The sequence below is a fragment of the Biomphalaria glabrata genome, chromosome 3, assembly GCF_947242115.1.
Source record: "Biomphalaria glabrata chromosome 3, xgBioGlab47.1, whole genome shotgun sequence".
NCBI classification, from domain to species: domain Eukaryota; kingdom Metazoa; phylum Mollusca; class Gastropoda; family Planorbidae; genus Biomphalaria; species Biomphalaria glabrata.
This window is the reverse complement of record NC_074713.1, coordinates 7,298,262-7,313,244: the sequence shown is the minus strand read 5'-3', so window position 1 is coordinate 7,313,244 and position 14,983 is coordinate 7,298,262. Positions and strand designations below refer to the sequence as shown.

At 32.5% G+C, this 14,983-nt stretch overlaps 1 protein-coding gene across 1 annotated transcript; it reads left to right on the top strand.

The window, feature by feature from the left end:
• The first annotated feature begins 847 nt into the window (after nucleotides 1-847).
• LOC106071773 (crooked neck-like protein 1) lies at nucleotides 848-14,352 on the top strand. The gene is made up of 16 exons (XM_013231938.2): nucleotides 848-1,009; nucleotides 2,207-2,296; nucleotides 2,442-2,504; nucleotides 2,623-2,714; nucleotides 3,875-3,958; nucleotides 4,753-4,871; nucleotides 4,994-5,116; nucleotides 6,964-7,142; nucleotides 7,934-8,095; nucleotides 8,211-8,339; nucleotides 9,293-9,505; nucleotides 9,701-9,847; nucleotides 10,481-10,675; nucleotides 11,553-11,708; nucleotides 12,461-12,553; nucleotides 13,480-14,352. Exons 1-16 carry the CDS (start codon nucleotides 962-964, stop codon nucleotides 13,621-13,623), a joined length of 2,037 nt encoding a protein of 678 aa, XP_013087392.2. The 5' UTR covers nucleotides 848-961; the 3' UTR covers nucleotides 13,624-14,352.
• Nucleotides 14,353-14,983: the final 631 nt, after the last annotated feature.

Sequence of the window (14,983 nt, the reverse complement as noted above, 5' to 3'; positions counted from 1 at the left end):
GTTTTTAAAACTCCAACGATTTCGTTTTTATTTCTTTGGTTATTAGATCTAAATTTAAAATTCTAAATCTATGTTATTTAGTGCGATTTTAAACTTTACCGGTATAAGCAAGATTTTCCAGCAAGATTTTCCGTTATATAATAAGTTAATACATTTTTTTTTAAAAGGGTACCATTCTTTTCTAAAGGTTTTAATTCAAGGCAAAAATACAAGCACACATATTTATTTATACATTTTTATTTTATTGTGCATTAACGTTTATGTAAGAAACATATTCCTTATTACTGATTTTATTATAGATAATTATTACTAGAATGTTAAAAGAATAAGATCGAACCGTAATATATAGTCGGATGAATAGGCTAGGCCTATATCTATATAGGTCTAGTTCAGAAAAAAAAAGTTATGGAAAGTTTAATTAACTTTCTTTAGTTTATTTTAACTATCTCTTGAAATTCATGATAAACTAATAGTTTAACTACTTTATTTTAGTTGAAAACTAGTTTTAGTTTAACTTTTAAAAGTTAGTTTAGTTCCCATCACTACAAACTATCAACAGCCACCACCCTATATCTCCACTAATACAAAAAGAAGAGACAAACTTGACGTAGGGGCTACATATATCGAAAGTGTTATCGATATCATATTGTATTGATACTGACGACATGCACTTAGTGTATCTAAACGAGACGAACGGACAGATCAAACAAAAAATAATAGCGGCTATAAGATCGATATCCCCCTTCGATGGCCGCTAAAAATGTCAAAGGATATTATATAATATATACAGGTTAGTGAATTTGAATATGTGCTGCTCTTCTATATCTTCGGATAGTAAAGAAACTGTTCCGGGTCATTTTCGTTTAGTTGGTGTTTTAATTTGTTTACACTTTACATTGTGTAATTTATCTAGTCTAGAGCCAGATTCTACATTTTACAATATTAACAATTTCAGCTTAAGATGGAGACAACAACCGATGGAAAAATCAAAATGCCCAGGGTGGCAAAGGTAATGTTTTTTAAACTTAAATAATTAGATCTAGATCTAAGTGATTTAATGCGTTTTCATTTCTACTTGTTGACAAGTGTTGACCTATTGTCGATAGCCACAGCATTATCATGTGAAAAAACTAGATATATAGATCTAGATTCTATCTAGTATACTTTTAAATACTATTTTAGTATTAAATACATTTCTAAAATTTCAAGTTTTTAAACTATTTTCTGAAATACGAGAATCAATTAGACTCATACTCTTTGACTTTGAATGCCTATTTTGAAATGTTATTAATGTTAATAATACAAAATAAAACGGTATTAGATTTAGTTTACATGACTAGAGACGCAGAATCAGGTTTCTTTTTTTAAGAATATGCAGAAAAAAATGCAGATTACAAATATGTAATTTGATTTCTTCGGAGATAAATAGTTTTTAAAATATATATTTTTAAGTTAATTTCTTATTACTGTATGGCAATATTGTCATTGGAAATGCGCCATTTTTTATTTTAAGACTCAACACTAGATTATATCCCTTAAGTTAATGCCAACTTTTTTTCTGTTTGTATTTTGTCTTTGTTTCTAACAGATCTAATAGCAAAACTCATTTAGAATGCAAACAAGCTTTTGTACTTTAAGCAATATATCTAAAGACTAAAGATAAATTATGTTATAAAAGTAATAACATAGTTCTACAAAGATGAAAAAAAAAATTAATAGAAAAAAATATTCACATCAAATATATAATCTCTAACTTTAAGCTTGACATGTTGTAGCCATAACGTAATTTAATCTTTGTTGTTTTTATGATAATAAAAAAAAAATTATACCACCACATCATTCAAGACTCAAGTATATTTCTTTCACTTGTTTGATTCCTAACCAGATATTTTTTGTAAATTAATAATTTGATAAGTAGGGAAAAAAAAAGAAGAAATAAGTTCAAATTATTGTTAACATTTAATTTAGATCTTCATTTCAGTAAATAAACGTAATAAACATAAGTTAACAGCATAAGAGCAAAAAAAACTCTCTTTAAAAAAGTTATTAAAAGTTCAATATAGATAAGGGAGATCAATATGCTTGAAAACAACATGGCGAACCTTATAGATATCTGGCCATCTAAACTATTACCACTAAAACAAAAACAAAATAATAATAATAATAATTATTAACTGGTTTCATTTTTGTTTTCATTTTTTTTTAGGTCAAGAATAAAATGGCAGCCCCTGTTCAGATCACAGCTGAACAACTGCTCCGTGAAGCTAAAGAAAGAGAGTTGGAGCTTGTGCCACCGGTAAATATATGTCCTAGGAATAAGTTTAAATAAACAAACTTAAAATGATATGTTCTTGGAATAAACTTAGTTTAAAGAAATAAAAAAACTTATTTCTTAATGATGAATACTTTATTTTTCAAGATTTTTAAATTATTATTTTTAGCCACCCAAGCAAAAGATTTCAGATCCTGAAGAACTAGCAGACTATCGTATGAGAAAAAGAAAGGCAAGTCTTTGTACCTTTTATAAAATTTCAACTTAATAGAAATTTTGTTACTTTAGTAATCTTTAACATTACTATTAACCATTATTAAAATGATACTTTTTTCATGTTGTTTCTGCAGATGTTTGAAGACAATATTCGAAAAAATCGATCAGTTATGACGAACTGGATCAAATATGCACAATGGGAAGAGAGCCAGAAAGAGATACAAAGGTTTGAACAAAAATTGGGTTGCTGGGGCGGGGTGTGGAGGAGCAACTATCTAAAGTCCTGTGCATTTACCAGAAATGTATTTTTGTATGATACAGATACTTAGTTATGCCTCTTTCAAAAGACACTCTTTCCAAAGTCCTGCTCACCCTAGCATCAGTTCAGCTCAATAATGTTTTATTAGAAATGTGAATATTTGATAGAAATGTCTGTGTTGTTTGTCTGCTACCTTTATCTGTCTACTCAGTTCTAATTTATAAATTCATATTTACGTCTTCCTAATATAAAATCAAGTTGATGTGATTGTATTTTTAAAACTCTAGTCTGATTCTATTTGAATAGTTTTTTATTTTAACACATAAATAATTAAGCAATAAACTAATGTGTCAATTTAATCTATGGCTGAAAACACATATTCAATAAAAAAAATAATAATAAATCTCTGCTACTTAACAAATCCTCAGCTTAATAATGTTCTTTAATAAAGTGGATCAGACTGTCAGAATATTTAATGAACATTGCCGTGAAACTCCATAGTTTTATTTTTTTTTTTTAAGGTGTGGGTGGGCGGTGTGTTATAAATATTCCTTTTGTTAATATTGTTTTCTATTTTCTATTAAATTATCAAAATGATAAATTATTGTTTCCAGTTTACTGTTATTATTATTGTTTTTCATTGAATTGAAATTAGGATTCCAGAACTTGATGCTTTTATAAACCTGGTTAAAAACTTGTTAGTACTTTTAAAAACATATAGTGTGATTTAAAACCTAAGTCTTATACACTTTTTTCTTATTATTGTGATCAGAAAAATTATTATGAGCTATCACCCTTACTTGTGTATCTTGCATTTTGAGATAACCATAAATTATTGAATTGTGTGGTCTTAAAAAGAAAAACTAACCTATTTGTGTAAACTCATTACTCAAGATTACTCAAGATGTCTCAATTGTCATATTGTTTCGTTCGCCCATACTGTCCTTGTTTATGCTATCACAGTGTTTACTTAATTTTTCTAAGGATGAACAGCGTCTTCAAAGTAATTGCAAAAATTGTATATTTAATCTTCAGAACTCATTAATCTACCTCTTAGTATGTTATATTGAGCTATTATTTATTTTTATTATTACTTTTATTATTTTTTTTTTTGTGGTAAATTTTAGAGCGAGATCCATTTGGGAAAGAGCATTAGATGTAGACCACAGGAACATCACCCTGTGGTTGAAATATGCTGAAATGGAAATGAGGTAAGTTTTTTTTTAAGGAGATGTATGAGAGCATAATGCTTTTAAGAGATAAAGTCACTAGACTGACCTTTGAGGGCAAGGTGGCTGAGTGGTAAAGGCTTCAGAACTGATGGGTCTCAGGTTTGAGTCTCAGTTAAGACTGTCATTTTGAGTCCACCTTGACATAAGTTGGGGGAAATAAAGGTGGTTGGTCATTGTTCTCACCACATTACCCTCTTGTTAACCATTAGCTTAAGAAACAGGTGACCTTTTCATCATTTGCCCTATAGATCACAAGGTCTGAGAGGGAATGGTCGATTCTTTTGCTACTTATTAAAACTTGCTAAGAAAAAATAAGTCTGTTTAAATTTGTTGTTCTAGGTTCTAGGTCATCTCATTTCATAAGTAGAGGTCAGAATCTCTGTTGTTGTTTTTTATCTTACTTTTTGCAAATCATTAGTAACACAACAGGTTGATGTATTTGTATAAATGCTTATTTGCAAAAACAAAGTGGGGTGTTTATGCCATTTTTAGTCAGAAGAAATGTTACTGCTAGTTAGTCTAAAAGTTTTCTGATTTATTGCCTATTTCCACACCACCTATTTCTGGGGTAGATTGTATCTGTTAGTGTGCACCATTATATTTATGTTTCTTTATTCAGAAGTGTAATTTATATTTAACTCTAGTAGCTTACATTTATTTCTCAGGAAGAGTAGCTGTTCTAAGTCTTAGAGCTTATCTGTCACTTGCTACTACTGTTCATTGCACATATATGTGCACATTTCTAGCTTAACCTCTTGTTTTTGTCTACTAAGGTGCAGGCAAGTTAATCATGCAAGAAACATTTGGAACAGAGCAGTTATGGTTCTTCCTCGTGCCAATCAGTTCTGGTACAAGTTTACTTACATGGAAGAGATGCTAGGAAATATAGCAGGTCAGTCACCATACATTTTATGAACAAGATAGAATAGGATACTAATACTGTATGTCAGTACATCAGAAAATTATTTTCTGTTAATTTAAATACATTAGATTACCCTTTGTTTTTCTCCACAGGTGCTAGACAGGTATTTGAGCGATGGGTTGAGTGGGAACCAGAGGAACAAGCCTGGCACTCATACATCAATTTTGAGCTCCGCTACAAAGAACTTGATCGGGCCAGGACCATTTACGAAAAATATATCCTTTCTATTACATTATCTTATCTTATATAATACAGACTTTACTTCAATTTAGAGAAGATAAAAAAAAAATCAACTATCTCTAGTATATATGCTATAAAACATAAAGGTTTAGCTTCTCATCTTATAAAATACAGATGTTACTTCAAAAAAAGATGATTACGTCCTACATGTCATTCATTTAGCCATGCATGTTAACCAATGACTTAAATTCTACCAAGTCACTGGTTTTTCTGGCTAGCTCAGGCAACTCATTCCATGATCTAATAGCACTATGGAAGATGGAGCATTTTTACAAATTAGTTCTAGCATATGGAATGAGGAATGTGCCTTTAAATTTGTGTCTGAGTATTTTTTTCAGATTTTGTTTTTGTATTTGAAGATTTTGGTCAGTGTTGTATGTATAATTGCTACTTTATTTTTGAGTCTTCTATCCTGAAGGCTTTCTAAATTTAGTGATTTTACTAAAGATGTTACTCTAGTCAAATGTGAATATTCATTTATTATGAATCTCACTGCTCTATTTTGGAAAAATCTAATAAGCATCTATTTGGTCACTATTATCTAAACCTTTTGAGAAATCATCAATTAGTCCTATTAGTTGTGTTTCACATGATCTATAAAGCCATGTTGGTATGAAGTAAGGACATTATGTTTGTCTAGGTGGTTTATTATGTTGCTACATATTTTGTGTTCTAATGTGATTCTGGTTAGTGATATTGGTCTGTAGTTTCCTGGGTCAGATAATTATCCTTTTTTAAATAGGGGTGTGACATTAGCTTTTTTCCAGTCCCTTGGTATTCTGCCCTGGTTAAGAGATGCCTTAAAAAGTATTTTGAATACTGGTGCTATCTCATTGCTTAGTTCTTTGAGTAATCTACCTGGAATACCATCAGGTCCAGATGCTTTATTCAGTTTAATGTTCGCTAATAGTTTTTGGATCCCCTTTTCTTGTACTTCTATATCTCCTATGTTGTTTAATTGGTTCAAATTAAGTAATATGTCTTTGTCTCCTGAAGCCTAGAAAGCTGATGCAAAGTATTTATTTAGGATGTCAGCTTTATTTTCATTATTATTATGTGTTATGTTATCTTCTCCTTTTTATTGTGCTATGCCTGTTGTTTCCATTTTCAGACTTAATGTATGATCATAAGTTTTTGCTCATTATTATCTATTTCTGTCAACATGAGCCAGTCTTGTTATTGTAAGAAAAGTCAAACTAAGTCATTGCTTGCTGGTGGGATCACTGCATAGATTTTAAATAAGATTTATGTCTTAGGAGGTATGGAATGGTCCTGTGATAGACCAATTAAGTCAATTTTCAGCCACTACAGATTTTATTATGTACCTATGTGTAATGTGTATTTTTGTTTCATAGTGAAACAATCAGAGGAAAGAGATGAGAAAGTAAAGTCATTCAAGCTAGTTAGACTGGTTATTGCACTTATTGTATGTACTTACTTAACTCTTTCTCTCCAAATTAACGATACCATCATTGATTTGACTCCATTAAATTAAATTGATTTTTGGTTTTAGAAAGTATAATTTGTATTATATAAGAAGAACATGTATTCCACTATACTTTTATACCAAAAGTAACATTTTCTGATTACAAACAAAAATGTTATTGAAGTTTAATCAAAACAGGGTAGAATGTACAAATGTGAAAAATGAAGAATTCTGCCAGAACATGGAAAAATAATTACATGACCATATTAACTTTCTTGCAATTTTATGCTTTAAAAAATGCAAAAAAAAATAATAAATCCAAATATATGGCTGCAAGATAAACATTCTGATGTTAGGGGACAAAATTGTTATTATTTTTTCTTAACCAATCTCCACTTGTTCTGGTCCACCCAGAAGTCAAAAACTGGATAAAATATGCAAAGTTTGAGGAAAAGAATGGATACATTAACAGTGCTCGGTCCATCTATGAAAGATCAGTGGAGTTTTTTGGAGAAGACAATATCAGTGAACAACTTTTAGTTGCATTTGCCAAGTTTGAGGAGGCCCAACGAGAGGTTTGTGCTTTTGAAATTCTCTTTTGTGCTTATTATGTAACGAGTTTAAATAGAAAAAAAAAGGAAAGTTCCTTTTACAGACTTTGCAATATATTGGATAGATGATGTAAAGGGAAAAAGAACATTTTCAAATATTTCTGACAGTCACTTTTTAAACAACTTGAGAAAAATGTTTCTAATTGATTTTATTTCTTTCTGTACATAATCTACAACCATGTGAGAAAATTGAACAGGGAGTTATAAACTGGGCCCTTATTTAAGGCATAAGTGGTTGATCAATCGTTAAGGGGTCATAGGGCATGTTCTTGAGTAATGCAGTCATAGGATGGGTGTGCAGTTATAAAATAAATGTAGTGTGAAACATATTCTTCCTTCATTGTTGAAGATGAGCAAAATCTCATTTCCTATGAACTTAAAGAGAGCTTTGGCATCTTATCTTTGCTTTGAATAGCTGATTTCATTTAGGGAATGTGCAGGTTGGACCTCATCCTGTCTCATACAGTACATGTTCTTTGCTGTCATCTATCTTCTTTACCTTGTTATCTGAGACACTTACAGCTCCACATCAAAGGAACCTAAATGGCTTCTTTCCAAGAATAAGTTTTGATTTCATATGCCTTGAAGGTATCTTTATATTTATGATGAGCTGTCCTTGTGCCTGATAGTGGACTTTCTAAGAAACTAGTTGAATGGCTTAGAGGGGTCAGCACTAAAGAAATGTAATGCAATCATTAACTGATACAAAGTTTGAAGGAGATATTTGCTAATAATTGTTTTCTTACTTCTGCCAGCATGACAGAGCCAGAGTGATCTACAAGTATGCCCTTGATCATTTGCCCAAAGAGCATTGTGAAGAAGTTTATAAACATTACACTGTCCATGAGAAAAAGTTTGGCAGTCGTGCAGCCATTGAAGATGTGATTGTCAGTAAAAGAAGATTCAAATATGAGGAAGTAAGTCTTACTACTTGATTGATGGATGTCTGTGATTTCATGATCTGTTAATAACTCATTACATTGTAAATATATTTGTCATTTTTTGAAACTTCTGCATTGAACTGATTTTCAGGAAGTCAAAATAAATCCAATGAACTATGATGCCTGGTTTGATTATCTTCGTCTGCTGGAGTCTGATGGGAACATGGAACAAATCAGAGATACTTATGAAAGAGCCATCGCTAACATTCCTCCATCTCAGGTATCTTGATTAGTTTGTTTAGCAAATATATTTTTATAATCTTATTTACCTTGACATTCATTTAGAGTTGTGTTAATTTTGTGCAGTTATTTGTTTTCCTGCTACACCTCAATATTCTTAGTGAGAAAGTTTTTTTAACATTTTAAAGTTATTTTTTTTTTTTTTTTTTTTTTTTATATTGTTACGAATCTCACTATCCAGGCTCTCTGCAAACTGCACCATACACCACCAACTTAAAGAACTTGACAAGTCAGGGCTCCAAAATAACGTAAAGGTTTAATGTCCATAAATAACAGCCAATACTGTACAATTGGCAGCACGTAGAACAGTACAAATATCTCTCCAATAACACCGTTCCGCCGTATCAAGTCTTGCACTGGCCTCTCCGTCTCGTTCCGGGCTTGCACTGGGTTCAACAGTTCGGGACTGACTTCACACACTTGGGCTCGTTGTGTCGGACTCGATCACAGACCAAGATCAAGACGCCGTTCGTCTCAACTGTACTTGACAGTACTCCGCACTGAACTGTCGTAATGCTCCGTACAGAACCACACCGTTGAACTGTGCTGTAGTCGACCGTGTTCTGAACTCCTGTCGTGGACCCGCTTTCTGAAACCTTGCTGTATTTAGCCCCTTTTCTCGACTGTCTGACTGCGACACCTCCGCTCTTTATATAGGGTCCCTACTGGCCTTCTCGAACCGGACAGAACGCCGCTCGACGTTTCTAGGTGGTCAGATGACTACAACTCTCGTGACGCTCATGAGCTCTGTTCACGACGGCGATCCTTCCCGAACCGTCCTGTTGATACTCGACTCGGTTGACCGTCGTAGCTCGTCGCGGTTAACCGCTCGTCTAGCGCTGGCCTGGGGCGAATTGCGTCGGCTGACTACACTCACACCACTACCCCCATCTGTGCCACCACCAAGTTTATAACAATATTATTTTAACTTAGGTGAAAAGACATTGGAGAAGGTATATTTATCTCTGGATAAACTATGCCTTGTATGAAGAACTGGAGGCTGAAGACCCAGAGAGGACGAGGGAAGTCTTCAAAGCATGTTTAGACATTATACCTCATAAAAAATTTACCTTTGCCAAAATTTGGCTCATGATGGCTCAATTTGAAATCAGACAAAGAAATCTGAATGGAGCCAGAAAAGTTTTGGTGAGAATTTTGTTTTTTTAATTTGTAAATTTTGTTACATTAACTTTTAATTAATTTTCTGTTGAATGTTTTATTGGATTCTTGAAAAGTAGATTATGTATTCATAATTATTTAGTACATCTATTTTAACAAAGCTAATTAGAGTGTTTCAGTTTTGAAGCCTAATTAAAATAACCTTAATTTATTTCTTTAAAGGGAACAGCCATAGGAAAGTGTCCTAAAAATAAACTCTTCCGAGGTTATATTGAACTAGAACTGAGTTTGAGAGAGTTTGACAGATGTCGTTTGTTGTATCAGAAATTCTTAGAGTTCAGTCCAGAGAACTGTACTACCTGGATGAAGGTAATGGTCATAACTTAAGGGTTTCAATGAAATTTGCTTGCTGACTCTCTTAGTGTCAAATAAAACGGTCATAACTTTAGTTGTGGAAACGTAAGTCATACTTGCTGATCGCCTTGTTAATATTAATCTAATCATATCAATAGAAGTGTAGATCACCAGACACTAGGACCATGCTGACATGTTGAAAACATTGATATAATACTTACTTACATTTTCACTTTAATAATTTATTTCTCGATAACATGATTTACCTTCACCCAACGCTTATTCTGTTGGACCATTGGGGCACAACACAAGATCTGTTGACAGTTTTTCTCCAACCCTCTGTCTTTTGATTTGGATAGAATTTCATTCACTGACAGGTCTATCCATTCTTTTTATGTTGTCTTCTAATCGCTTTCTGTCTGCTTCTTTTTTCTCTTGGTAGCATTTCTGATAGTCACATTTTAAGTTGTAAAGTTTATACATTATTAACTCTGATCATTTTTTAACCACAAAAAAAAATAATTATGACCTTATTAAGCTTTATTAAAATATTTATTTTTTAGCTAGTTATAAAGAAATGCAAAAGAATTTTAGTTAAAAAAAAAATTAAAAAAATGGATTGATGGATGTCAATGATTATGTCCTCAGTATGCTGAACTGGAAACCATTCTTGGGGACATTGAAAGGGCGAGGGCCATTTTAGAACTTGCAATCAATCAGCCTCGTCTAGATATGCCTGAAGTTTTATGGAAGTCTTACATTGATTTTGAAACTGATCAAGAAGAGTATGACAATGCACGCAAACTTTACAAGAGATTGTTAGAGAGGACACAGCATGTGAAAGTAAGTTGCTGTCAAATACAAGACAATGTGTGTATAACTTTAGCATAATGAAGATGTAGTGGACAAACTTTAGCCTAATGAAGATGTAGTGGACACAAGACAATGTGTGTATAACTAGCTTAATGAAGATGCAGTGGACAAACTTTAGCCTAGTGAAGATGTAGTGGGCACAAGACAATGTGTGTATAACTTTAGCATAATCATATCTAGTTGTGTGGCAGCTGTTTTAAGTCTTAGCTTTGACCTAACCACATCTAACTGTTATTACTATTGTCTTAGCTTTGACCAAATCAAATCTAACTGTTATAACTAATGTAAGTCTCAGCTTTGACCAAATCAAATCTAACTGTTATAACTAATGTAAGTCTTAGCTTTGACCAAATCAAATCTAACTGTTATAACTAATGTAAGTCTTAGCTTTGACCAAATCAAATCTAGCTGTTATAACTAATGTAAGTCTTAGTTTTGGCCAAGTCACATCCAGCTCTGTTCCCATTGTGTAACGCAATGTTTCCCAAACTCTGTTCTGCAGAACCCTAGAGTTCCACAAGGCCTGAATAAGAGTTCCACAAACTACTGGAGTAATAAAGTAGTAGGCCACCACATGAAATAATCTCTCTAAAAAAAATAAGCAAAGTGTTCCGCTAAATAGTCAGATTGTGGGAAGTGTTCCCTTAGGGAAATAGTTTGGGAAACACTGGCGTAAAGTATTAGCCCCGGATCATTTTATTCATTGATACTGTGTATTAGGTTGTCCCATCATGCATCCCATATTGTTCATTATAATTGCCAAAACAAACAGCAGCAAATTATTATGCTCAATATTTGTTTCATTTGTACAAAGTCAAGAGAATTGCTTTGCTTTTTTATTTTGCAGGTGTGGATAAGTAGGGCTAAATTTGAGTTGTCTGTCCCTGAAGATAATGCTTTAGACAATGCTAGAGCAGTGTACAGAGCTGGTAACAAGGCGCTGCAGAATACACCAGATAAAGAAGAGAGATTACTCTTGCTGGAAGCCTGGCTTGCACTGGAGGTTTGTTAGAATTTTCTTAACAGTTTACATCGGCTTTTAACTTTGTATGGAATATTCAGATGGGTTGCAAATCACAAATTGTACATAAAAAATTGTACAAAGCATTAGGGTCTATTCAAAACTTTGAAAGTCGATATCAATATGTAAAAAATTGTAAAAAGTGTAATGTCATCTATCTGTAGAATTGATTCAATATTGGTGTAGAATTAATGTCAAGAAAACAACAATAATAAAATATTTTATTCATTTTTTTAACTTTGGAATTATTCAGCTAAATATTTATCTGTGATAAAATAACAGATATTCTTCAACATTTTTATTAAAATAAATACCTAAGAAATACAATGTCCTATGTTTTTAAATTCTGATGTTAAAAGTTATTAATACTTTACACTTGCTCAATTCTGATTGATTTGACCAATTGCAATAGCCTTTTTCTCTTCACCCGTATGACCAAATATAAACACATTCTGCACAAGTTTTTTATCTTGAAAGTCTGAGCCTCTTTAGCTTAAGTTTGATGAGGAGCTTTCCAATATTTCAAAATTAGTTGTAACTTCCAAGTAATCCATAGTCCCTGTACAAGTTTTTTTTTTTTTTTTTTTTTTTTTTTTTTTTTTTTTTACAAAATGTTTATCTCTTTAAAAATGTAACAATTTCCTACTTAATTGCATAATTTTACTTTCTATAATTTTACTTTTTCATCTTCTGTAATTTGTATAAGATTGATTGGATCCTACTTGTTTCTGCAGGAGGAAGCAGGAACTGACCAATCCAAATCTGAGGTAGAAAAGTTGATGCCTCAAAAGATCAAAAAGAGGAGAAAGATTCAAACAGAAGATGGGGTCAGTATACGTGTTACATTGTATGGTGGAGTGGCTAAGCTAAGTCTTTCATTGTCTTGCGTTGTTATTGTTGCTTAAGATGGTGGAGGGTGAAATATATGGGGACCTATGTAAAGCTCCTCCTTTGTGGTCAAGGATGAGTACAATCTAATTTCCCATAAACTTGAAGATGTCTATAAAGTCCAATTTTCGTTTTGACTGCACACAAGGCATGGGTCAGTTGTAGTGTTGCCTGCTTTTCTTGTAAATTTTGTATTAGTCCTCTTTCTTTGTTGATGGCTTTCCTCTTTGCTTATAACTTGAGCTATCAACATTCATACTAGCATTTCTCAGTCATGGGTGTTGATTCCACATCCCTGGAGGGAGCTCTTGAGAGTATCTTTATATCCTTTATATCAGATGTTGATTCCACATCCCTGGAGGGAGCTCTTGAGAGTATCTTTATATCCTTTATATCACTTGTTGATTCCACATCCCTGGAGGGAGCTCTTGAGAGTATCTTTATATCCTTTATATCACTTGTGGACTCCTTTCTGTTACTCGGCTCCCAAAGGCAACTGAAGCCTTTTTTTTTTTTAACCTACACCTTAATACCCAGTTAGGTCACTTTGACATAATGTTTAGGTGCTTCATTTATAGGACAGTACAAGATATTGTTTTGACTTTGGTACATACCAAGAATTAGAAAAAATGTTACTAATTTACAAGAAAGGTTGTTTTCTGAGAATTTCTGTGAAGCTGTGAATGAAAGAGACAGTGTATAAAGTCAAAATGTAGGACTGCGTGGGAGGTGTTGATGTTTATGCAATGTGTAGTTTGATACCAAAGTTCCTCCTGTTTGTTTATGTGTAGTATTGATACCAAAGTTCCACCTGTTTGTTTATGTGTAGTATTGATACCTAAGTTCCTCCTGTTCTATGTTGCAGCTGGATGCTGGCTGGGAGGAGTACTTTGACTACATATTTCCAGATGAGGAATCTGCTAAGCCAAACCTCAAGCTTTTGTCACTGGCCAAGAAATGGAAAGAAGAGAAAGAGAAGACTGAAAGTACAGAGATCAGTGCTAGTTAAAAAGTGAACAGTTGAAATCACTTTTTTTTTCTTTTTTTTTTTTAGTTTTGACTGCCTCATTTTCAGGAAAATGTAAATTGGAGCACAGAATAGACAAGTTTTTTAAAAACATTGACTTGTTTAATTTAAAATTCGTATCATTAAAATTACGTCTGCATTTTTGTTGTTGTCTTGGTTCAAACATTATTTGCAATAGTTGTCAAAGAAAATCTTAAAACTATAACAACAATTCAGTTCAATTATTCTCTAAACATAACTTTAACATTTTTTGTATCCAACATGTATATTCTTTGCTATAAAATATTTTTGCTGTGCTCTAATCTCTTTCTGAGACTGAGGCATGCTTAATGCTGATTTAATGAAACATTTGAATCAATGTTTACTTTGATGAGAGTATGTTGACTGACTTAGAGAGTATGTCAGAGTGCAGTAGAATAAACATGTGATTGGTTGACCTTTGTATTGTATATATAGGTATGTGGCGATGGGAGAGAACTTTTGTTGCACTTCGCTGTAAATAATGTTAACATTTTCATGTAAATACATAACATTCTTTGTGTGACTGGATGTCATTGTTTCTTGTCATGCGAGTACATGGTTAATCATATTCACTCATTGAGCTGATGATATAAGACCTGATCCCATCCATTGTAACACATGTGAAACAAAATGACCAACTTGTATTGATTTTTGTTTTCCATGCAATAAACATTTTTTGTTCACAACCTCTGCTAGATCTCAATACTGCCACGTTTATTGAACAGAACACTTGTTGTCACTGACCTACAGAAATAGGACTCAAATGGGAACATGTCTTTTCACCCAGAAAATGTCAGCTATTAAGAGTAACAAAAAAGCTAAAACAAAAACTACTTATCTTATTCATGGTATACCAGTAACACAGACTAAAAACGTAAAATACCTAGGTGTTATAATGAATGAAAAACTGTCATGGAATCCCCACATTGATGAAACTGTTAAAAAATCAAACAAATCATTAGGGTTTATGAAAAAAAAATTCTATCAATCAAGTATAAATATAAAACTTAAATGTTATTTAATTCTTGGTTAGGCCAATAATAGAATATGCATCCTCTGTTTGGGACTCCTCAACTCAAGAAAACATTAAGAAACTGGAACAGACACAAAATAAAGCAGTGAGCTTCATGAAAAAAAAAGTTTAGATTTGATTAGAGTATATTTAGCAAAATCACTAAATTTAGAAAGCCTTCTGGAGACTCAAAAGTAAAGTAGCAAGTACACGTCAAACACTGAACCATAATCTTCAAATACTAAAACAAAACCTAATAGACACGATAAAATTCACAGCCTCTCTGATATATGACAGATAGACACAAAG